This window comes from Amblyomma mixtum, chromosome 4 (genome assembly GCF_055824585.1).
Source record: "Amblyomma mixtum isolate Tamu chromosome 4, ASM5582458v1, whole genome shotgun sequence".
NCBI classification, from domain to species: Eukaryota; Metazoa; Arthropoda; class Arachnida; order Ixodida; family Ixodidae; genus Amblyomma; species Amblyomma mixtum.
The window spans coordinates 84894363-84918145 of NC_143015.1; the positions used below are offsets into that span (position 1 = coordinate 84894363).

A 23783-nucleotide genomic window follows, 5' to 3' on the forward strand; every position below is an offset into this window, starting at 1 on the left:
GATAGCGATGATGATAGCGGCGATGTCAATCGACTTTTGCCTTGGAAGAAGGAAAATTGACTTTTGCACTCATGGTTAAGTTGCTCAAATTTTTGATATCATCTCCTGTTTGCCGCATGAAATTTACAAAGTTGATACTTACCGCCTGGTCATGGCACGTACCCTTGAGTGTATGTGCCATTTTTTTGAGGCCGACAACTACAACCCGAATGAAATGAGCAGCACCATAAAGCCTAGTACTCGCTTAGCGCGTGTTAGTTCGATACAATACGGCCGCCTAATCAGAAAAACAAAATTTATGGAGCAGTTATATAACCACGTTTTTGTTTTGATCAGAAAATTTTCCTTCCTCCACGATTGCAGAGATGAGGCATGCGCCGGGCTTACGGTCGTTCCTCATGAATACACTGTACTCATGAAGGTGGCCATCGATTACGGCAACAAACCTCAGTCGGCGATCATCCACACACGAGAACAGTTGCAGAAACGAGCCGTTGAACGGCCACGTCTAGAGATTATTCCGATTGTTGAAGCGACCAGAGCGGCATAGATGTCCCCGCAGACCGCGTGCTGGGCTTCATAAAAGCGGAGATTCTCTGTTGAAGCTGTAGAGTCTTATCTAAAATCCCTGTAGGCGATATTGGCGAGGAAAATGTTTGAAGAGTGCAAGCTGCTGGCTTATCAGAGCACGACGCGTGAACGATGTCTGCAGCTGTTGTTGTTGTAGCCTTTGACAGAATGTCACATACCCACTCTGGGGGATCGGCCAAGAATCGGGATGACACCGGATTCCTTACCTTCTTCATAAACCTCATGCAATGCATCAGCCACCTTGTGCTGTGCCTTCACTGACTATTCCCTTACCACTTCCAGCACCTTGCTTCCAACTATAAACTGCTGTTCCTTTCAGAGACTATAGGCTTCAACAGTCTCTAAAAGGAAGAGCAGTTTATAGTTGGAAGCAAGGTGCTGGAAGTGGTAAGGGAATACATACTTAGATCAGATAATGACTGCAGATCCGAACCACGTAAGCTCCCAACACCAAGAGGGATTTCGATACTTGGCACAGTGACCTCAGTGCTCAAGACACACCAGCTGGTCAAAGGCACACCACTTGGCACCACTTCTGTGTGTACCATATGGACATAATTTGCCATCTTTCAATTGTTGTGCTTTATTCTTGCTACATTGATTGCCTATTGCAGCCTTGACTCTCAGCATTGACGTGCTGCCTCAATGTTAACCATGGTCTACCCTTTTTACACTTAATTCCTTCTACGCCCGCTGTTCTCCGCAAAAGTGTATCAACACTTGTCCTCTATTACAAACCTCTTGGTGATCTTTTCTTCTTGTTTGCAGTGGAAAGCATATGCTACTGCTGCGGAGAGCTCCCGACCGAGCTTGAAGGCAACTGCAGCACACTGCTCAGCCCACTGATGTGGAGACAGTGGTGTAGTAAATTGATCAGCTAGTCTGAATGCAAACATTCCCGTCTGGTCTTTGATCTAGACTAGTGTGGTTTCAAAGGACATCTGTTGCATTGCAAGAAAAAAAAAATAGAAACCATAGCAGCAGGAGAATAGGCAATCAATGTAGCAAGAATAAAGCATGCAATTTGAAAGATGGCAACTTGTGTCCATATGGTACACAAAGAAGTGATGCCAAGTGGTGTGCCTTTGTCCAGCTGGTGTGTCTTGAGCACTGAGGTCACTGTTCCAAGTATCGAAATCCCTGTTGGTGTTGGGAACTTACGTGGTTCGGATCTGCGGCCATTATCTGATCTAAGTATGTATTCCCTTACCACTTCCAGCACCTTGCGTCCAACTATAAACTGCTCTTCCTTTAAGAGACTGTTGAAGCCTAGTCTCTGAAAGGAACAGCAGTTTATAGTTGGAAGCAAGGTGCTGGAAGTGGTAAGGGAATACGTCTACTTAGGTCAGGTAGCGATTGCAGATTTGAATTATGAGAGGGAAATAACTAGAATAATAAGAATGGGGTGGAGCGCATTTGGCAGGTTCTCTCAAATCATTAATAGCAGTTTACCAATATCCCTCAAGACAAAAGTATACAACAGCTGTATCTTACCAGTACTCACCTATGCGGCAGAAACTTGGAGGCTAAGAAAGAGGGTTCAGCTTAAGTTAAGGACAGTGCAGCGAGCTATGGCAAGAAAAGTGATAGGTGTAATGTTAAGAGACATGAAGAGGGCAGAGTGGGTCAAGGATCAAACGCGTGTTAATGACATCTTAGTTGAAATCAAGAGGAAGAAATGGGCTTGGGCAGGGCATGTAATGCGAAGGCAAGGCAACCGCTGGTCCTTAAGGGTAACGGAGTGGATACCAAGAGAAGGCAAGCATAGCAGGGGGCGGCAGAATGTTAGGTGGGCGGATGAGATTACGAAATTTGCAGGAATATGGTGGCCGCAGGTGGCAAAGGACAGGGTTAATTGGAGAGACATGGGAGAGGCCTCTGTCCTGCAGTGGACGATGTAGGTGGCCTGATGATTGGTGGGGATGAACTTATGTCCGTTCCTTACCTTTCTTCTTATCCTCGCGTAAAAGAAGACAAGAGAGCCGGAGTGTGATCACGCAACCATACATAAATGTCTTTATTCCAACTTAAAACAAACATCTTTGGCCTGATACACATGGCAGTGGTGCCGAGTGGTGTGTGCCTTGGGTGCAGCAGAGGTCACTGTGCCAGGTACCGAAATCCCTGCTGGTGCTGGGGCCGGGGTAAGCTGCCCAGGCTGCGCTGGGGCGACCCCTCGGTGGAGCTTCCACCTCCGCTTCCACCGGTGCGACGCCGGAGTGACCCCAGGGGAGTGAGGTCGGTGCTGGCGTTCTCTCGCATTCGCACTGCACACGCAGAGCATGCCGGATGAACAAGTGGCCTTGGCATTGAAGAGAAACAACGAGCACAATATTCTGCCAAAAAAACTTCCAACAGGCCCTGCAAAACCTGACAAACCCCAACCTTTCTTCTTATCAACAGCTAGGCCGCTGCGGTGGCTGAGTGGTTATGGCACTTGGCTGCTGACCCGAAAGACGCGGGTTCGATCCCGGTCGCGGTGGTTGAATTTCGATGGAGGCGAAACTCTAGAGGCCCATGTACTGTGCGATGTCAGCGCACGTTAAAGAACCCCAGGTGGTCGAAATTTCCGGAGCCCTCCACTACGGCGTCCCTCATAGCCTGAGTCGTTTTGGGTCGCTAAACCCCCATAAACCAAACAATCAAGATCCCTATATTTTCTCCATGCAGATATAACCATGCAGTAAAGTCACACATTTCATTTTAATGAATCTGCACAGATACTGTAACCCTGTAGCCGCCACAATGGCTCAGTGGTTATGGTGCTCGGACGCTAACCCGAGATACACGGGTTTGATACCGGCTGTGGCAGTTGTATTTCGATGGAAGAGAAATGTTAGAGGCCCGCGTACTGTGCAATGTCAGCGCGTGTTACAGAACTCCGGGTGGTCGAAATTATCTGGAGCCCCCACTACAGCGTCCCTTATAACCAGACTTATTTCAGGATGTTACAGCCCCTAAAACCAAAATATAACTCTGCAGACATGAGTTTATAGAACGCTACATAGGCGAAGAAATTAAATTTCTTTCCATTCATGACACACTGCTCGAAATTTAATGGTGTACTGTGCAACTTGCATTCTCAGAACGCATGCTCATATCTACTCAAGGCTACATGAAAAGATGATGAAGAAATTAAGTTTTCTGCAAATATGGCGATCCATAAACCATTTTTATTGCAGGTGTACATTTGAATTTTTGCAGTGTGCTTCATTTCCTTACTTTCTCTGTCGGGTGTCTTGCATGGAAATTTTTTTTTGCAAAAAAGCTTTGCACAAAAAGTACCTGTTATTAAGTGTGGCTCTTATTAAGGCTACTTATAATAACTGCAACCTTCGGCCTAATACTATAGAATTTCTGTATGCTGCCAGCTATATCCTTATTGATCGAAAATCCCAAACTCAGCTCTCATCGTTTTGTTAAACTACGATAATACAGTACGTGCCCACCCTGTAACACTGCACACGCTTCATCTATTCTCCTAACCTCACTGAGTCCTACAACACCCCATTTAACACCCGCTAGTTCCTCAAACAGCACTGCTAGGCTAACCTCGCTAGACCAGGCTTAGGCTCGTCTAACCAGTTTTCACTAAGAACCAAACTTGGATGGAGTTGTCAATGGAAGCAAATGTGTGTGTGTGTGTGAGGTGTTGTCCCACTCACAAGTGCCAAACTTGTGCATGGCCATCTTCTGCTCCATGGACTTCTCGAAAAGCTGCAGCAGGAATACCTTGTCCTTCCCTTCCTGAAACAGACATCGGGGGGGGGGGGGGGGAGTGGAAGAGAACTGTATAAGAACTCCATCTAGCCCTTTTCAAGTCCTTTCCAAGAACCGAAAACACACACGCCCTAGACCCTGCGCAGACTTTACGCACACTTCTTCCCGCCTACTTTCTGTCAAAGCGTGCATAAATTTGCCTGGTGACGAGGCACAGAGGCAGTGTATTGTGAAAAAAAAAAAAAAAGGTTCTCTTTCCGTTTTGTTGTGATTGTGAAACAACAGGATGATTATTACGAAAGGAACTGGGCAAAACAAACATGGACGAGAATGCCATTTGCTTGCAATGTGACAGTGGACACCTGCAACTGGCCGTGTTTGTCAACAGCTGCTGCTTAGACGTGGGAATAGCCACAGGAGTCCGCTGACAATCTCAGAAGTGAGTAACAAGATGCACAGTGCCTCCCACCCCCACGGAGGAGAAGTCTTGGCAAGCAACTGGTCTGCCATCCTGAGTGCAAAAATACAGCACAAATGTGCCTACCTAGTCACCATATTGTCAAAGTATTGCATGCATACCTTACTTGTAATATTTTCATTCTATACTCTGCTTTGTTCTTGTGCATTCACTTTTTGCACATACATTTTATTCGCTCGTTAGCACTGTATTATGGTGTTTCCTTGGTCTTCATTCCTCTATCTTCTACATACTCTCACTGCCTTGCAGCTTAACCACTGAAACTTTTCACTCTTGAACAGATGGTGCTCTGGACAGTTTTTACTTCACGACCTCCTTCTGTTACATTAATGACCCCATGTAGTTAGTATAACTGCACTTTGAAATAGATTAATGAATGGTATTACAGCTACACTATCTCTTGCATACACACGCACAGAGAGAGGGGGGGGGGGGGGGGGGGGCATTTGGAAAATACCCACTCCCACTCATTTGTGAGAACAAGGCAATCCCCCCCCCCCCCCCCCATACGAAACCTTAGCTTCATGGAAATAAAATTTTAGATTAAAATTTGGCACTGAAGCAACCTTGACTAAATCGTCCTGGGCTGCCGATTTGCCAGGGGATGATAACAAGGCAAGGAATGGGTGTGACAATGATATAAACACACAGGTAAAGCTCGAAAAGCATCGCCCACATGAACAGCCGGTGGTACGTGGCTCTCATGCACGGGTACGCTTCTGTTATGTCCTCATGCACTACGTAGTGCCGGGAGCAAAGGAAGGCCAGGCCACTACCCACCATGATGAGCTGCTCCCTCAGCAGGGCAACCATCTCAGCGTGGGCGTGCGCCAGGGCTCGCATGTAGTACAGCCACAGGCTGCACACAGGTGCATGAAAAGGAAAAAAAAAAAGATAAGTGCATGAACTGGGTACATCACTGTGAGGACACGATCCTTTCAGGTCGTCATACAGACACGGAGTTCAGACAATGACTGCCACAATCCCTGCACACTGAGTCTATTGTTTCGCACCATTGTGCAGGTTCCAAAAAAAAAAGGCTGGATTTAGACCGTAGTTCAGGAGTCTTGAAGTGACTCTGCAGAGTGCGGAGAGGTTAACACACTCAACGGACAGGATGCGTCACTGCACACTGTAAGACGGAGCCTAAATGTAATAACGTCCATGTGCTGACGTGTAGCCCTAGAGGCAATGTGCCCCCTGCAGCTAACAACAATCTCAACCTTACCCTCTCTCTCCGCAAAGCACTGCACACTGCTTGTGTTTCGGGGTGAACCCGGCGTGAGATCATCAAGGATGCCATCAAACATTACTATTTGATGTCGACTGAAACAAGCACAAGTGCTTTTCAAGTTGCGTTGGCTAAATTAGTTCGCCGTGGTCGTCATCATCCCTGGCTGAATATCGTCCGGAGTAGGGCGAAGGACACATCACTGCGGAACACCTCAAGACGTTTTCCTTTTTTTTTTTCCAATTAATTTTAGAGATCTCATTTGCATAGCGGTTCCACAAGATGTACAAGCACTTTTCGAACGAACAGTAGCAACCCAATCTCGGTCTGATAAAAAAAAAAAAATTACCACAGGGCACAGCACAGACAACAAGTCTGTGAGTAAAAGCAGCACACAGGGAAGTGAGCATGCGTGTCACATAATCCCACATGGCACATAATGCACACCAATAAAGCCCAACGTGTTACAATGGCTTGTCTAATTCATCCTGCCACAGAACAGCTTCCTCTCAAAACAACTCCATGGCTACAGTACTGCACTGTAGAACTTTAGTCATGGATCCCGAACCGGCACCTGTGACAGACCATGAAGCCACCAATGTTGCCTCAGAGATAGCAGGCGAGAGCCGGGCTGCCACAAGCAGTAGTGACCACCCCTCCCAGATATAGTATGAGTCAAGGAAGAATATAAAAGACCCTTTGGGCGTAAACAAACTGCATCAGTAAAACGAGCTTTTGGGCAAGTTGGTTACTTTGCTTCCACATATCTGCAGCGTAAAAAAAATGACGAGCACAAAGGAAGAAAACACCTACGACACGGACAAACGCTGCACTCACAACTGATTTTATTTCGCCACCAATGGCAAATATAAAGATTCCGCCGCTAATGCGCGCGCAGGAAAGTACACATGCCATGAATAACAAAGATACATTATCACCCATCAGATACATCTTATCGTGTGGCAGAGAAAAGGTCACATTCCGCTTTGTACAAATGAATAGAGGTATCGCTTACGCAAAAATCACCCTTTTTGTTTATATGGTACGCTTGGTTCGGTTTGGTTTATGGGGGTTAAACATCCCAAAGCGACTAAGGCTATGAGAGACGCCGTAGAGAAGGGCTCCGGAATAATTTCGACCACCTGGGGGTTCTCTAACGTGCACTGACATCGCACAGTACACGGGCCTCTTCAAGTAGTTCACGTCCAGTTTGATTTTTGCTTTTGCCTAGAATCCTTCTATTCATTTGTATAAAGCACAATGTGACCTTTTCTCTGCCACACGATAAGATGTGTCTCACGGTGTGATAGTATTTTTTTGTTGATGGTGGCACGTGTACTTTCCTGCGTGCGCATTCGAGGCGGAACCTTTATATTTCCCATTGCTGGCGAAACAAAATCAGTTGTGAGTGCAGCGTTTGTCCGTGTCGTAGGTGTTTCTTCCTATGTGCTCGTCATTTTTTACTCCGCAGTTACGTGGAAACTGCATCAGGTATAACTCTTCTGCTCTTTTAATGCATGTGACCAGAATTCTTGATGGAGCAGCACTCATTGTGAACAAATCTGCCAATCCCACTGCATTTCTAATCATTGAGAAAAAGGTGCTTCAAGGCACACCTCATGAGATGCTAAAGGTGGCTTCGAATGTCATTGCTCTGCATCTGGGGAAATTGAATTCAGGGCCCCGGAACCGCTTGCACTGCATTATGCACACTGAATTGCATTCCACTACAAGAGACATGCCTTTGATGCTGTCATATATGTTTCTTATGCTTTCATCCCAATGATGACATCATTATAGAAGAGGCACATAACTTTTGTGCTCTACTCTTTGCGAAACATTCCACCCGTGTGGGATGGTTAGGTCACAGCTGTCTAGTTAATGGCATAAGCCACTCTAGTTAACACGGTGGAAACGACACTCTTATCTGCACATTTCCACATATCCCATGAGTAGATCACACGAGGCTTCGCCAGGGCTTTTTTTCTATTCGTGCGTTTCATAAGCCAATGAAAATTCCCAAACTATGGCGGTATGGTCTACTTCAGTCTCATGCAGCTCATTCTACAGCTTCTTCAGCCACAATTTTAAAGCCCATTTTGTGTCCGTTAAAGGGGGCATGAGGGGATCGAAGGTGACTTTTCTGTTTTTTCGACTTAGAGCAATGAAATTTGGCAGACTGGCTTAAAACAGCATTAAGCAAACAGATATAAAGTTTCACAATGACAGCGTCAGTACTTTCCCTTTTATCATTGTTTATATGTTGTCCCCATGTTGCTTGCTTGTGGAAAGACCAGCATGACAAAAAGAACAGGCTACACGTCTGTAAATGCTTTTAACATTTACTGAAAAGTGTGGTGTGAATCAAGACTCTTATCAAGACTCTTATTTCAAGTGCTAGCCCAAAAAGACTTTGCATGCTTTGCCTGCAAGTTTCACACAAGCGACCCTCTTAAGCTCGTTGATTTCTAAAACCTTTGCAGTTTCCCCTTAAAAGGGTTGCGAAACACTGCTTGGGGGGATACCGGCTATACTTCAGGTGGATTCTTTATGTCACACAGATGCTGACTTAAAAAGAATTACAGGAATCGATGCACAGGAATGGGAGTTATTCAGTGAAGAAATTTCAAAATACAAGCAAACAAACCGCTGCCCTCCACTCGATTTTGGCGGGGCTTCCCACTCCTATTTCGCTCTCCCAATGACGGCACCTGGCGCAACCAATCAAAACAGCCTGCCAGAGCACGTCGCGGAAGTTTGCACTCCACGGCTGCCTGCGCTCTGTAACTCGTTCTTGCTGAGACTGGCAGCGTCGTTTCCATGCCAGAGCCCCTGGTGGTGTATTTTTATTTTACTTGCTTTGCAGGGCATTTATCTAAGACAAACAAGTTGTTTTTGTTGATCTAATAGAAAACACCGACAGGTGACAAAATGTGTCTTGTGGGGACGCTTTCGTCCCCTGCGTTCGCTTTCCCTCAACGCGCTAGTTCCCTGTGGTTAGCTCCTCCGCAAAGCACTCCTCTCGGTTCGGTGACTTTCCACTAACAGGGGAGGGCGCTCGCGTCGCAGCGACACCAGCGCCACGGATGGCGTTTTGCTGCGCGCTCGCGGGGAGCTACGGGGTCTCTTCTCCCTCGGCATCGGGAAGCGAGCAGACGCTTCGCTCTTCATCGACGGGCGCCTCTCGGTCGGAACTTACTCCCGCCGAGCCCGTCCCGCTCGACCTCGGAGTTCCCTTTGCCCTACCGTGGGCGGACGTTCGCTCGTAGCCGTGCTGGTGAGTCGGACATCCTAGATTCCTCAGTGTATTTTGTTGCTAGCTGGCGTTATTGTTGTTATAGCAATAAATGCCTTGTTTGTGTCAGCCAGTGTGTCGTTCCTTTGTTCCCGTAGAGCACGGCCCGCCGTGGTCGGCGTGCGCTCAGTAGCGTACGCGACCATGGGGTGGGGTCCGCGCGGTTTTGAACTGAGTCAGCCGCGCTTAAACGGGGAATACGCATTTATCTCCCCCATTTTAACCCCACAGTCTCTATCTATTCACACAATTTGCAGTATCTTTACTCTTCGTCCGATCATCAAGCTCGCGCCAGGTGATGTCATATCCGCAGCTGAAACCCGCCACTGTGTGGGGACACCATCAGAGCCATGAATTTGTTTTTGGGAGGACACTGAAATATTAAACGGAATATACACTATGCGGTATTACCGACGCTAATAGCACCATTATAACTCCCCGTATGCGATCAACAGGCAAAACAGTCAACTAAGATTGTGTTTCTGGGCCCCCTTAAGAAATCCTTCAAAGACAGCCCCCTCATCCTCAGAGGTCGTCATGCAGCTGCCCACCTGAGCACCACAATGCCCAGGAAGAACGCAAAGGGGGAGAGCAGGTACTGGAAGACACGGCCGGTCTCCGTCTGCTCCCCGGGCTGCTGCCAGCCGTCCAGGTGGAAGAGCCCCAGGAAGGCCGCGTACGTCGTCTCCAGCCCCTTGAACGGACCACACACCTCCGACGGCTGGATGCTGCACACCATTGCACGAACAGCGGTTCCAACTTTCGAAATCTCCCCGACTTCCACACCATCCTCACTTCAGCAGACATCTGATGCCAACATCTATGGAGGCGGCTTCCAAACAGTGGTGCAATAAGCCTGGATGTACTACCACCAGAAGCAACCGTTGGAAATGGAATAAGTTTAAATGGCGGATGCTTAAAGGTGGACTGAAGAGGAATCTGAACTTGTCTTTCCAGAACTCAATCTGCACGTTCCCAGCATACTCAGAAACTTCGAATTATTGTCCACCTTCCTCCCTTCCTTACAGTGCAGTTCAGGTGTCCACCCAGATATGTGTGACAGATAGTGCAGAATTTCCTTTCCTCAAAAAACAATTTACCAATTTGTCCTGTGCGGCCAATTTCCCCAATTTAAATCGAATTAACATCCGGCTCCCTCCTTTTTTTTTAAAAATTCCCGCAGATGGTGGGAGGAGTCGACCGATGCATGGAGTGCTTTTCAGGCAGTGCCGTGGCGACTTTGCTTACGCTTTTATTTTGTTTCTTTTAGGTTGCCATGAATGAATTAATCTAATCAGAGACTACACAGCTGCAAATTAGGCCCACGGAAATAAAAAATACGCGTGGACTCTATGCTTTCACCGATCACTACGTTTCACTCCGCCGATGGCAGAGCAGCAAGCCGCCATGGGACTGGCTGAAAGGTTGGTCGACTTCTCTCACCGTTTGCGGGGAATTCAAAAAAGAGAGAGGTGGGAGCTGGATGTTAATCTGATTTAAATGAGGGAAATCGGCCGCACAGGGCAATAATTCGAAGTTTCCAAGAATGCTCTAAACGTGTCGATGATTGAGTTCCTCCGGTAAAAAATAAAATACAAGTTCAGATTCCCCTTCAGTGCACCTTTAATGTTACAAGGAGTTGCTCCTTCTTTCCTTCTTGTAAGAAGCCTCTCCTTTTTTTGCGTGCATTTTAATGGAACAGCATTGCAAGCCTCATCGGGATCAAAGTGTCATTGGATAAAAAAATCACTGATTGGCTGGAGAGAAGTGACAACTAGACGTTCAATATATCCGCGCCGCCACTACAGACGCCTGTGGGGAGACCTCTCACCACCAGCTAGATAACCCAAAGGAACGTGTGGTTGTGTGTAGACAGACTTGTAAGGGTTCACAAAAACCATCACGAACAAATTACACAAAACTTGATATAAAGGGCTCAACAGCCTTTAATGCTATCTCACTGTCGATGCATAATGTAGTCAGAGGTCCCTGTAAACACTTTTTAGCACTTTCAAGCTACGACAAACCATTTTCTTAAATGAAGCAAAACCGAAAACTTATGCAAGAGGCCCCGTTTACATTGCCTAGCTTCTCAGTTATGACTAGCAATGAGAAGCAGGAGGATTAGGTTACTTACTTGCACGATTAAATGAACACAGCAGAGAGACATTCAGCAAAATATGCCCTGCATATTCGTAGTTAGTCTACGGTCTTTGTATCATGCTCATCAAAAGAAAAGAATGCGAAGGATTTGTTCATGAAAGTGTCAACTTATTTCTCTCGCACCAATGTTCCTGGCTTTTACCTGGATCACAGCACTCACAACACGATCTGTTGACAACAAAAACACCCAGAAAGCTTCACACAGCAGCTCATTCTTAAGTAGTAACCACTTTTCCATGCACCTGATCTACCCCTGTCATAAGTGGACCCATACTGTCTGTGCCTCTTTGAGAATCCAGCTGCATTAAAGTCTTGTTTCCAAACCAACAGCAAATGATTTGCGGCGCCCTAGTTCAAGCTTCGCTAAGAACAATTACTGCCATTGTTAATTTTGGTCTCCGACGCAGCTCCTTGCTATAGTGCACTCGTAGCACTTTCGACTATTGACTATTTCTGTCCACGGGACCAAAAATTTGTCTGAATTACGTGCAGCTCGAATCAATGGGAGTGTGTTGTAAATTTGCCAATCTGCCTTTGAGATCACTTTATCCCCATTTTAAGGGGGGACGAGGGTCTTGAAACTGACCTTTCTATTTATGGCTAGAACCTCACGAAATTTTGCACACAGATGCGTTTTTCTCTTCCGATTCCAAAAATGTAATCACATTTGAGCAGGTTGTCTTAGGTCAAAAGTTATCTTAAATTCTAGAGTGTAATTGGGTAATTTCTTACAGTGCTTTAATGAACTTCCTCATCACATTTTGTTGCTTTTAATTACATGAATTGATAGCCAGCAAATTCCCATACCCGATGACATTCTCACTTTTTTTGTTTAGGCCACATGTAAACAGCAATTTACAATTTCCTTAACGAGTTGCAGTGTCAGATACTGCGACCTTGTACTCTCGACGTAGTATATCAGGATGACATGCTTTTAGAGAAAAACGAAGAATGTCACTGGGTATGGGAATTCTCTGACTATCAGTTCATCCAATTAAAAGCAACAAAATGCAATGAGAAAGTTCATTAAAGCTGCGTAAGAAATTACCTAATTACACTCTAGACTTTTTAAGATTTAAGACTACCAGCTCAATTATGACTACATATTTGGAATCAGAAGAGAAAAAAAGACATCTGTGTGTAAAATTTCATGAGATTCTAGCAAGAAATAAGAAATAAGTAAAAAATAAGTTTCAAGACCCTCGTCCCCCCTAAATACCAGTGCACCTTCCGATCATGCTCGAGTTGAGGGTCTGTTCGATGTGATGGCCAGGCGGGCAAGAAATAAAAACTTCGCACGATAGTGACTGCCCTGCAAAGTGAATTTCAACGATAGGTCAAGATCGAAAGTCCACTGGAAGATGTGGCTGCGGTGTATGAAGCAGCCACAGAAACTTCATTCTTTCTCTTTGATAGCGTTCAATGCCGTGCACAGCGGTCCCGTGCATGCATGCAGCGTTCATTGCAATCATGCATTCCACTTCAGTTTGAATGTTGAGCTGGTGCTGAAATTTAGGGTACAGAGTGGTAACCGACCGGTGAGGCATTTTGTTCTCAACATGAGACAGTGAAACCAAGGGTGCCACTTACACCAGGGATAGTCACACACACAGCTCTAGCCATAAAAAGAAAAGAACCTATAGAAATAACCTAATTGTCTCGAAAGTATTTTTGATCATTTATAAAACTGACGGCAATTTTCTAAAAACACAAGCTAAAATTGTACACTTTCAAACAACGTAATGTAACCAGGACTGCTGGCTGTGGTGTCATTGTAACCGAGATACAATCTCTATTTCTAGAAATCAACTGACTCCTGGAAGTTACTTTATGTTACGCTGCCACCTTCCTTCAAACAGCCATCTTTAACACATAACTGCAGCTCGCTTTGAAGCCTGCCATGTTCCTCCATGATGTAAAAATCCAGTCATCAATAAACAAAACAAAAAAAAAATGACAGAGAATGTTTACAACATTCGATTCAGAGAGAAAGCACGGGCTATTTTCTGGCAAAGACTGCTTTCGCTGATTTTACACACACGAATGACTGAACTGAGGCAAACACATGATCACTGATTGAGTTTTGTGTCATTTCTGGGCAGATGGACACGCAAAAGATGATTTTGCTCTTGTCAAAACCTCCGGATTAGTTCTACGCAGATGATGACAATGAGCGGGCAGAGCTGCGTAGAAGGCGACAACGAGGAGCGCTCACGCTAGGCACATACATGCAAGAGGCAATTTTGCTTGGCTCCGAACGTCCGGATTAGAGCTCTCGCTCCAATAGACTAATTGATACATCGAGACGCAGGAACGCACCTGAGCAGGGCGTATCCCAGGGTGCCCGTGGCCAGCACAAAGCTGAGGAAGGTGAGGGCGAGGAAGACGGTCTGGGCGTGCACCGCTCGCCAGGGGCGCACCGAGGGCTGGGTGCACATGACGCTCACCCGCTTCACGTAGAACGTCAGCACCAGCTTGGCACAGCCCACCAGGGGGAGCAGGGGGCAGTAGAACAGGCCCGCCCTGTGGAATGCCCCCACACATCACATCACACCACTCTCTCTTTCAAGCACGACCGGGGCCTGAACACCGCTGTTCAGCACCACCTGTATCTATCCGTGCCGCACTTAACCCTTTGAGGGTCGAATTATTTTGAAGAAAACTTTCCCAGGTGGTCAAATTACTTTATTGCGGATCTTGAATCTACAAAATGTAGATAATCGAGAATAAATAGTAAAACAAAATTAGGAACAGTACTTTGGTGACAGCATCACTCACAACTGGAAAATGTTCAATAGAATAGAATAGCAACGGTGATAAGCAAGCTAAGAGCAGCACCAATAAAGATAGAAATCAACTTTCGCCGCCTCTGCAAAACAGTGCCCACAAAGAGAAAACACGTTTCGCGCGACTCCGTTGCGATCCCGCGGCGGAATCGAAACCGCGTAGGCGCGTTGCCACAGAGGGCGAGAATACCTCGCGAGCAACGGTGATAAGCAAGCTAAGAGCAGCGCCAATAAAGATAGAAATCAACTTCAGCAGCCCCTGCAAGATAGTGCTGACAAAAAGAAAACTCAAATATCGCGCGACTCCGTTGCGATCACGCGGCGAAACGAAAACTACAAAAGGGGTGTTGCCGCAGTCTGTGCTGCCGCGCTAAAGCTAGACATAAGTTCTGCTTATCTCCGTAAGAAGGTAGCACAAAATTCAAACACTTCTTGTAAGTCCTAAGAGGTGGCAGCGCCCCCCAGTGAGCACGCATTGTTCTTCTGGTGCAAAATTTCAAACGGAAGATCGAAACCGTACCCGTACGGCAAAGACCTTGTGGGACAGAAAACCGCCGCCGTACATATATGGCAAAAACCTTCAAAGGGTTAAAAACCATCCAATCTCAACACTCTACAGGCCACCCACCCCCCCAACTCTGGCTACCTTCCTTTGCTGCATCCTGCTCCAGACATTGACCTCCAATATCGTGTTCGATGCATTGCATGTCCCATCTTACCTCCCATTCTCTACTTCAATCTTGTTCGCTCTACTGTCACCAACCCGTCTCTATTCCCTTCCTGCTACATAACAATGCAGAGGCATGAATTTTTTTTTCAGAGTCTCTGCATGTCTTGGAGAATGTATGAACAACGATGAGCAAACAAATGTTTTTAAGTGCCACCATTGGGCAACAAGGGTTGCAGCGAGTTACACCTCTGCGGCCTGCTGGTACCGATATGCGATATGTACAAGGTGGTATGAAATCATTTAGCTCGTAAGATAGCTTACAATTCTACATACACACCCACAAGATAAACTCTGAAAAAACTGCCTCCAATGTGATGAAAGATAGATCTGAAGCTGCACATTTTCTCCTTTCACGCAGCTCTAGGAAACAGCTGCAGGCATCATGATGTGCTGCTATTGTCGAGTGCAGCTCAAGGTGGTCAAACCAGATCTCTGCCTGTCATCAAAATGGCAACGCAAAAGCATTAACCCTTTCACTGCCAGGTTTTTTTACTCACAGCTGCACACACCCTGCCGGGTTTTTTTCGCATGTTAGTTTCCTGGAAATTTTTTGCTAGTAACACACTAAAATGCTCTGCAGGACATGTAGACATGTTTATTCAGGATAATCTTATAAATATTAGTTGTAATGAATCAAATCTTCCAGCACCAATCTGGCCTGTCGGATTTCCTCTTCTTACGTGGATTTTTCGGTGTCAGGGGGACTACATCGCTGTCATCACTCGACAAGGCACTTAGGTGGGCTCCTTCCTCGTTCTCATTATCATTGGACTCTGAATTCATAAGCAGTTCTTAAATTCCTTTGTCCGTCAAAGCGCGGATGAGTGTGGCACATTGCCTCACATGGCTGCTGTGCGAAAACCAAAACGAAGCGACTCGGATGTGGAAACATGCGTGCCATCTGTTGTGTAAAATTCACCCTACAAGATCTATGAGTTTATAGCATCTCTCTATAGATGGCGCTGCATGTTTGCATGTTTGCAGATGGCGCTGCATGTTTTTTTACACGAGTATTATCGGGAGCGGCAGGGGGCGAGCTGAAAAGCCAAAACGAGTCAACTCGGGAGAGGCAGAGGGTGTGCATATGTGGTAGCCCGAGTTATCTCGGGAGTGGCAGGGAAAGGGTTAAGGGTGACGCTAGAGATGCTACACACTCAATGAAGCTGCTGTCTTCTGCGTTTACTTGTTGCGACACCCAAGTTAAAACACAAGCTGGGAATATCATCGCGCAAGGATGTGAATGTCAAATTCATCTCTCTTCAGAAACAGAATTTAGCAACATGAAAATTGTTGTCCCAAATGCAATTAAAATTTATCTTTGTCCGCAACAATGGTGGAGGCTCAAACATGAAGTGAAAACCTAGCTTCACTGCATTCCAGCCCTTTTATGTACAGTGTCTAATCCATGTCTTAACCGAAAATTGCCTCATTGAGACCCAAAATTCCCCACTTCAGGCCCTTTTCCCCTGCAGCAGCATGAAAGGAGACCATTTCTGTTCTTAAAATTCCCTGACGCTCCATAAAATTTCCCTCTTTGGACACTTCCATCTTTCAAATTGGTTTGGTTTGGTTTATTGGGGTTTGTCGTCCCAAAGCGACTAAGGCTACGAGGGCCGCCGCAGTGGAGGGCTCCCGAAATTTTGACCACCTGGGGTTCTTTAACCCCTTAACCGTTTTGGACGAGCTGTGCTCGTCCTTGCCAAGCCATCCACAAACCGTTTTGGACGACTGTAGCTCGTCCTCTCTGAATAGGTTCTTTTCTTCCTCGTTTCGGACGAGCAGTGCTCGTGTGTGGCTTAGATGACATTTTGCTCGACAGATGGCAGCGCTGACCTGTTAATTTCGTTTTCTTCTACCGCATAAACGTTTTTTTTTCGTATGGCAACCTGGGTTTTAAAAATGGCATTCGGCGGAGGCGAAGCATGTTTTGCTGGCCCGTCTTCTCGGAAAAGACGCTCTTCTTCGTCGTAATCTTCTTCAGACGATGGTGACTGAGACACCGAAGTGTACATTGTTTCAGGGAGCGAGGACACCAGTGCTGACGTTGTGCTTATCAGTTCTTTCGATGAAGAAGTGGACAGCTCAGAAGCGAACTTTGCGAGCGCGCGTCAGTGCATGAAGGTCAACATCAGTAACATCCCTACATGACCCCCTTGGTTTCCTTTTCTTGCAGTTCCTGGTAAGATGTTCATTATAAGCTTGCCTGATGACTTGCTTGAATATATTTATCGCTCATTACCAGCAGGAAGTTGGTTTTCCGTTATGTCAGAAATAATAAACTTGAATATGCTAATTTGACTTCGTGTTTGCTTCAGATATTTTTTAAAGATCGAATTCGTGCTTTTTATTGCAATAATATTTGAAATCAGGAATAAAAGAAATAAGCAGTTTTGTTAGGAAATTCGTTGATATAACAAAACGGTGAAGGGTAACCTTAACGTGCACTGACATCGCACAGTCACGGGCCTCTACAAATTCCCCAAATGAAACACCACTGTTCATACCAGGCAAAGGTAGGAGAACAGTTGTACAAGCCAACTAACACATCTGCAGCACAGGGCAGAGTCAGCAATAAGTAAGAGGACTCCAGGGGGAGGGAGGTGGCACCCACCAGACGAGTGTCTGGGTGTAGATGAGGTCCAGGGTGTTGTGCGCAATGTCCAGCTCAGGGGGACCCACGCGCGGGGTGATGTGCTTGTAGACGAGCGACCGCAGGGCCTCCCCCACCCCCGTGGTGAGCAGCAGCACAAAGGCCGTGTCCACCACCAGCAGCCGGTAGAGTTCCTGGCCCAGGCGGCTCTCCCAGCACTCATCCTGGCGCTATACATAGAGAGACAGGCGGCGCACCATCAGCACAGCAACGGAGTCGAGAGAGACAGAGGCGAGTCAGTCATAACAGCGCCCCACATTCGCAGACAGAAGCAAGTGAGTCATAACAGCACTCCACATTCGAGGAATTAAAGGTGCACTGAAGAGGATTCTGAACTTGTCTTTTTGCCGCGGGAACTCGATCTGCACGTTCCTAGCATTCTTAGAAACAGTGACTTATTGCCCAGTGTGGCCGATTTCCCCAATTAAATCGAATTAACGTCCGGCTCCCGCCTTTTTTTTTTTAATTCTCCCTCGTACGGTGGGCGCAGTCGACCAATGCATGGAGCGCCTTTCAGCCAGCTCCGTGGAGGCTTTGCTTTCACTTCATTTTGTTTTTTAGGTTTCCGTGAATAAATAGTTTCATTCGCAGATAATATAGCCGCAAAATAAACCCGCAGAAATAAAAATACGTGTGGACTATTTGCTTCTACGGACTACTACGTATTACTTCGCCGATGGCAGAGCGGCAAGCCGCCAAGGTGCTGGGTGAAAGGCGCTCCACGTGTTGGTCGACTCCGCCCACCGTACGAGGGAGAATTAAAAAAAAAAGGGCGGGAGCCGGACGTTAATTCGATTTAATTAGGGAAATCGGCCACACAGGGCAATAAATCGAAGTTTCTAAGAAAGCTCGGAACGTGTAGATCGAGTTCCCGCGGCAAAAAAGAGAAGTTCAGATTCCTCTTCAGTGCACCTTTAAAACAAATCTACGAATGGGCATGTGGATGGATGGCCGTGCCAGTAAACACACACACACAAAAGGGAAGAGGGAAGGAAAGAATGAAAGAAAGGAAAAAAGGAAAGGAGGCTTTAAAAGCACCTCCAGTCTCTTTTGTCCTTTCCCCAGAGCAAACAGGTGAGAGTGGTGAGCCGGTACTGAATGCAACACTCACCCGCTGAGCACCCAGCCAGTAGTACATGAGCACGCCGAGCAGCACAATTTTGGCCAGGGTTACCCTGCAAGGTTTGCCAGAGGAAGGTGTGTTAGTGCTTAGCTCCTCCTGCACTCAGTGAGAGTTCTTGATGAAAACAGAGTACGGGAAAAAAAAAAGAAGGGTGGAGGAGTTGGACCCTAAACAGTTAAGATGTGAAGAAAGTGAGCCAGCCATTACCAGCGACTGCAGATACTGATGAGGTGCAAGAAAGACAACACACTGGGAAAGAAGATGAGACATACGCATGCTCACTTCCTAGTGTGCTGTCTTTTTGGTTTGGATTGGTTTATTGGGGTTTAACGTCCCAAAGCAACTCAGGCTATGAGGGACGCCATACCACTTGACACCCCGCACCACTTGTCATTTCTGTCATGATGACCTTTGCGCCACTACTGCAATGCAACGGTGTAAAATCCTCAAGCCCTACACAATGCAGCTACATTGATGTAAAACAGGCACAACTATGGATACCTGATGCCAAGTTGTCAGGTGGTGCTACCATGGGACAAGAGTGGTAAGTGGCTCCCCCTGGTGTTGAGCAATGGAAGGAGGAAGACATGGGGAACGAAAAAAGGGAGTTGGTTGGGAACCATGTGAGCATAAAGATGCTGGAAGTGCAACACAGTTTTCGTGGTCACCGATTAGGCCCACGTAGGATGTGCCACGAAAACACACGCCTTATCCTGCCCTTCACATCCCCACGAGTCCCAAGGTACAGCGCAAGACGCGGCCATTCGTTCCCCCCGCACCTGGCCAGGTTGAGGTAGAGCCTGGTCTGGACCCTGTGGATGAACTCCAGCCGGGACAGGGCCAGGAACAGGGTGGGCAGCACAAAGCACAGGGCGCCCACCGTCAGGGACACCGTCATCTCCCCCAGCACGGGCACGTCCGACTGCACAGGGGGACACAGCAGACTTTACTCGGATTGCACCTTCTGTCCACGGCCTTGTCGCTTACCAAGGCCAACCAATACTAAACCATTGGGTACGTTCCAATTCTCTAGACGTCTGACAAGACGTCTAGTGTGACGTCTAGGAAGCCGTCTACATGTCTAGATATTGGAACGTGTCTACTTAATGCGCCACCTTGCGGCATATAAACTGAACTAACATTTGGGAATAGTTGCACTCCTATGTTCTTAAAAATTCTTAATAAAACAAGTTAAAAACGCGCTGTTAGTAGTTTGCTAGTTCTTATTTTATTTTTTTTTTCTGCAATAATGGTGCGTTCATCGCTACCGCTTCAGCAGACGATCTCACCTGCATAGCAGACGATCTCACCCGCACGATTTCCTCTCGCTCGATTCACAAATATAATCGTAGGTCCACAAAGACGGCTTTATTTGCCACCAGTTCCTATAAAAATCAACTTAACGGAATGACTGACACTTGAAAGATGGTGCGTCTCCGGGCTCCAGTGCCCGCCAAGAGCACGGCTCACTCAGCTCTGACTGCACCAACTGCTCCGCCATCTTTAGGCAGGAAGTTAGCCTGCATCGATGTGGACTTCGGCGAAGCAGTCTTCTTGGACGGCTTCGTGAAAATTGGAACGAGTCTCAAAATGGCCGCTGTCCGGCAAGACGTCTAAGTAGACGTCTACTTGGGAGTATTGGAACGCACCCATTGTTTGGGTCAAACTGCTACCCAATCAATCACTCAGCCCTTCGGTGTGTGTCAGGCCATCCTCTAACCATTCACTAGGATGCAGAGAGCAAAAACATGAACACAGACAGGACACACACACAAGACACTGTCTAACCTACAAATAGCACTGAGACAGGGCAACAAAACTATGACAAGGGCAACTACATACACTGCCCTCCTTGTTCCATCCTGTTCCAATGATCTTTTTCTTATTCAGCCATGCACTGGAAGCCACAAGAGAAGAGTGTCCACCATTTTTACGCATCCTGCCTGTGCGGGCTTGCTTTTCAATGCAATGAACAATTATCTCACTGACTAGCCCAACATCAGTGTTGATCTCGCACACGCTTGACAACAATCGGTGTCGTTGTGCTCACCATCCTTCACAGACAGCCGGATGTCCAATGTGAGAGAATTTCTGCGTGAAAATTATTTACCTGTCGCAAGCAGGGTAAACAATGTGGCCAGATAAACATTATCACCATAGTGCCCTCATTACCGCAAGCCAAGCCACATCCATGGCAGGGCAACGGTCTGTCTAAGTGGGCTTCAATTGACCCTGTCTTGCGAAGCTGCCATCCCTGGCTTCATTTCCCCAAATTGTGCGCACACTCTGTTACTGCAAGAGACTGCCAGCACTACAGCACTAACACAACATAAATCCAGTAAGAACAGATAAAGATGACAATGAAAATAAAGCAAGCATGATCAGGTGATTGAGCTGCTTCTCAATTGCCTGTTGTTGTTGGCTGGGGTTAATGCAAGACAGGGAGAATAAGTGAGCTCTGGGAGGTGGCTTCGTCTTACAGCACACGTGGCCTGGCTGCTGCTGCTGATGATCATGATGACAACAATGAAATAAGTATAGGTATCTGAGTCAACTATTCGTGTGCAGGCGAATAAGCCTTGAAGGTGGACACTAATATGACTTCTTTAAAGGAAACCAACTGCAAAAAAAAAAAGAAAAGCAGCTAATAGCTTCTTCTCAGTGTCCGCCCCACTTCCCAACGGAACTGGCCACTGGCTAATAGCATGAGGAACGGAATAAGGGAGGACGAGAGCCATACCTGCAGAGACTTCTTCTGCAGCAGGTCGTAGACCAGCCACCCGGAGCCCGTCATGATGCCCATGATGACCAGGTTGACTGCGATGCGGGCCAGGGCCTTGCCCGTGCGGGCTCCACACGTGGGTGGGTCTTCCTCCGCACGACGCTCCATCGACAGCAGCTCCTGAGAGCACGACCAACGAATGCATCTTGATGGGGAAGGGTTCATAGTGCAAACAAAGACACGGACAAGAGAGATGAAACACACACACAAGCGCTAACTGTCAATTGGCTTCACTGGTCGAAGGCCACACCTTTTATAGGCCGAAGGATCGGGACGGAAACTACCAACTCGCCCAACAGGAAGTTTTAATGAACGAATACATGGCACAGACCGACAAGACATGGCCGCAAAGTAACGGGGCGTTATCACATCTGCACTATAACCATGCAACATGCAGGGTTAGTAACAGCAATGAATGCAACATGCAGAGTTAGTAACAGCAATGACAAACTGTGACAGCCTTCTCGAAAGTGAACTTTACTTCGGGCCTGAGCTGAGAGAAAAAAAAATCCTTCAGCCATCTAGGAGTCGGGACACGGGCTTTCTTGCAATACTCCAGCAGTCATTCCACTGACCAAGCTACCCAGGAACACTAGGTAATGAAAGAGCAGGGTCTGATAAATCAACATTGCAAAGTGGGAATGGTGGTAGTTAAACAAATTTAACATGGTGCATGGTTATAGTGGAGATCTGATAATGCCCCATTACTTACTTTGTGGCCATATCTTGGCGGTCCGTGCCACAATGCAAAGTGGGAATGGTGGTAGTTAAACAAATTTAACATCGTGCTTCCATGTGGTTAAATGTGCTTCTGACCCTTCCAGCCCCAGGCAAAGGGTGACTGAAGATAGTGGGGAAGTGTCTGCGCAAGTGTTAAGACCAGAAAGACTAAATCTGTTCAAAATAGCAACTCAAGCCTTGTGCAGTCAGAATGTGAAGACAAGTGATGAAAAACAGATGCGAGACAAAAGATGAGATGATGCACCAAACTACCAACTTTCATCTTGTCTTGGGTCTCCTTGCACGTCTCCATGTTACAGCCGTACAAGGCATGGGTTGCATGTTGAACTGAACTACACGATTTAGTCCGTGCACAAAACGCATATACAACATAAATCAATACTGCTTAATACTGGTGAACAGCGCAAAAAGGCGGGACAACGACAAGACAAGCGCTGACTATCAACTGGGTTTATTGAAGGACGGAAGGGTATATGTACGAAAACATAACACAAAGAAGTAAGAAGATAGTGTGAAAAAGGGCCATGAAAATCAAAAACTATGTCACATGTTGAGTGATGTATGCTAATTCCTTGTTGCTAAGTGTCACGGAAGAATTGCTGATGCATTCGTCACCTTGCCTGTGGATGAAATGCGCTTCCATTATTTCATGCGTGAGCTTATCTTTATGGCGGAACAGAACTTCTGTCTTCTTGTACTCAGGTGCGCACTTGCACTTTTTGCAGCGGAACTTTGTGCGCGGGAGGCCGCCGTCTTGTTCCGATTTCCTTTCTTGCTCCCTTTCATGTTGGCATTTGCACTTTTACAGAAAAAGTGACCCTCTTAGCCACGTTGCCGCTCACTGTGAAAAGTGCAAATGCCATCATGAAAGGGAGCAAGAAAGGAAATCGGAACAAGACGGCGGCCTTCCGCGCACAAAGTTCCGCTGCAAAAAGTGCAAGTGCGCACCTGAGTACAAGAAGACAGAAGTTCTGTTCCGCCATAAAGATAAGCTCACGCGCGAAATAATGGAAGCGCATCACATCCACAGGCAAGGTGACGAATGCATCAGCAGTCCTTCCGTGGCACTTAGCAACAAGGAATTGGCTTACATCACTTCACATGTGACATAAGTTTTGATTTTCATGGCCCTTTTCACACTATCTTCTTACTTCTTTGTGTTATGTTTTCGTACATATACCCTTCCGTCCTTCAATAAACCCAGTTGATAGTCAGCGCTTGTCTTGTTGTTGACCCGCCTTTTTGCGCTGTTCACCAGTATGAATGCATACCAACTCGCCCAGATCTCAGCTTTACTAAATACTGCTTAAATGTACGAGTTAACTGAACAGGCGTGATTCATTTAAGGGGTTGAAATGAACAGTTGCACACGGCTACTTTTTGGTCTTATTGTCAAACCAGACCACGCTGGAAGCCTCGCAGCAGAATGAAAGCTTCAAAGTTTGCAGAGATCTCTCCAATCACAGCGCAGAGTCCATGCATCTTCAATCAAC

At 46.7% G+C, this 23783-nt stretch overlaps 1 protein-coding gene across 4 annotated transcripts in view; it reads right to left on the reverse strand.

The window, feature by feature from the left end:
• Window positions 1-2579: 2579 nt before the first annotated feature.
• Window positions 2580-23783, reverse strand: part of LOC149347268 (transmembrane channel-like protein 6) — a 93874-nt gene continuing 72670 nt past the window's right edge. For all 4 annotated transcript variants that reach the window (XM_089586963.1, XM_089586966.1, XM_089586964.1 and 1 more), the window contains 9 exons: window positions 21508-21669; window positions 19547-19689; window positions 18756-18819; window positions 17606-17814; window positions 13798-14001; window positions 9867-10043; window positions 5570-5648; window positions 4257-4338; window positions 2580-2858 (listed from right to left, as the gene is read on the reverse strand). In XM_089586963.1, coding sequence (XP_089443089.1) covers window positions 2692-2858; window positions 4257-4338; window positions 5570-5648; window positions 9867-10043; window positions 13798-14001; window positions 17606-17814; window positions 18756-18819; window positions 19547-19689; window positions 21508-21669 — 1287 coding nt within the window. In that variant the 3' untranslated portion in view covers window positions 2580-2691. The remainder of the gene's footprint in view (window positions 2859-4256; window positions 4339-5569; window positions 5649-9866; window positions 10044-13797; window positions 14002-17605; window positions 17815-18755; window positions 18820-19546; window positions 19690-21507; window positions 21670-23783) is intronic.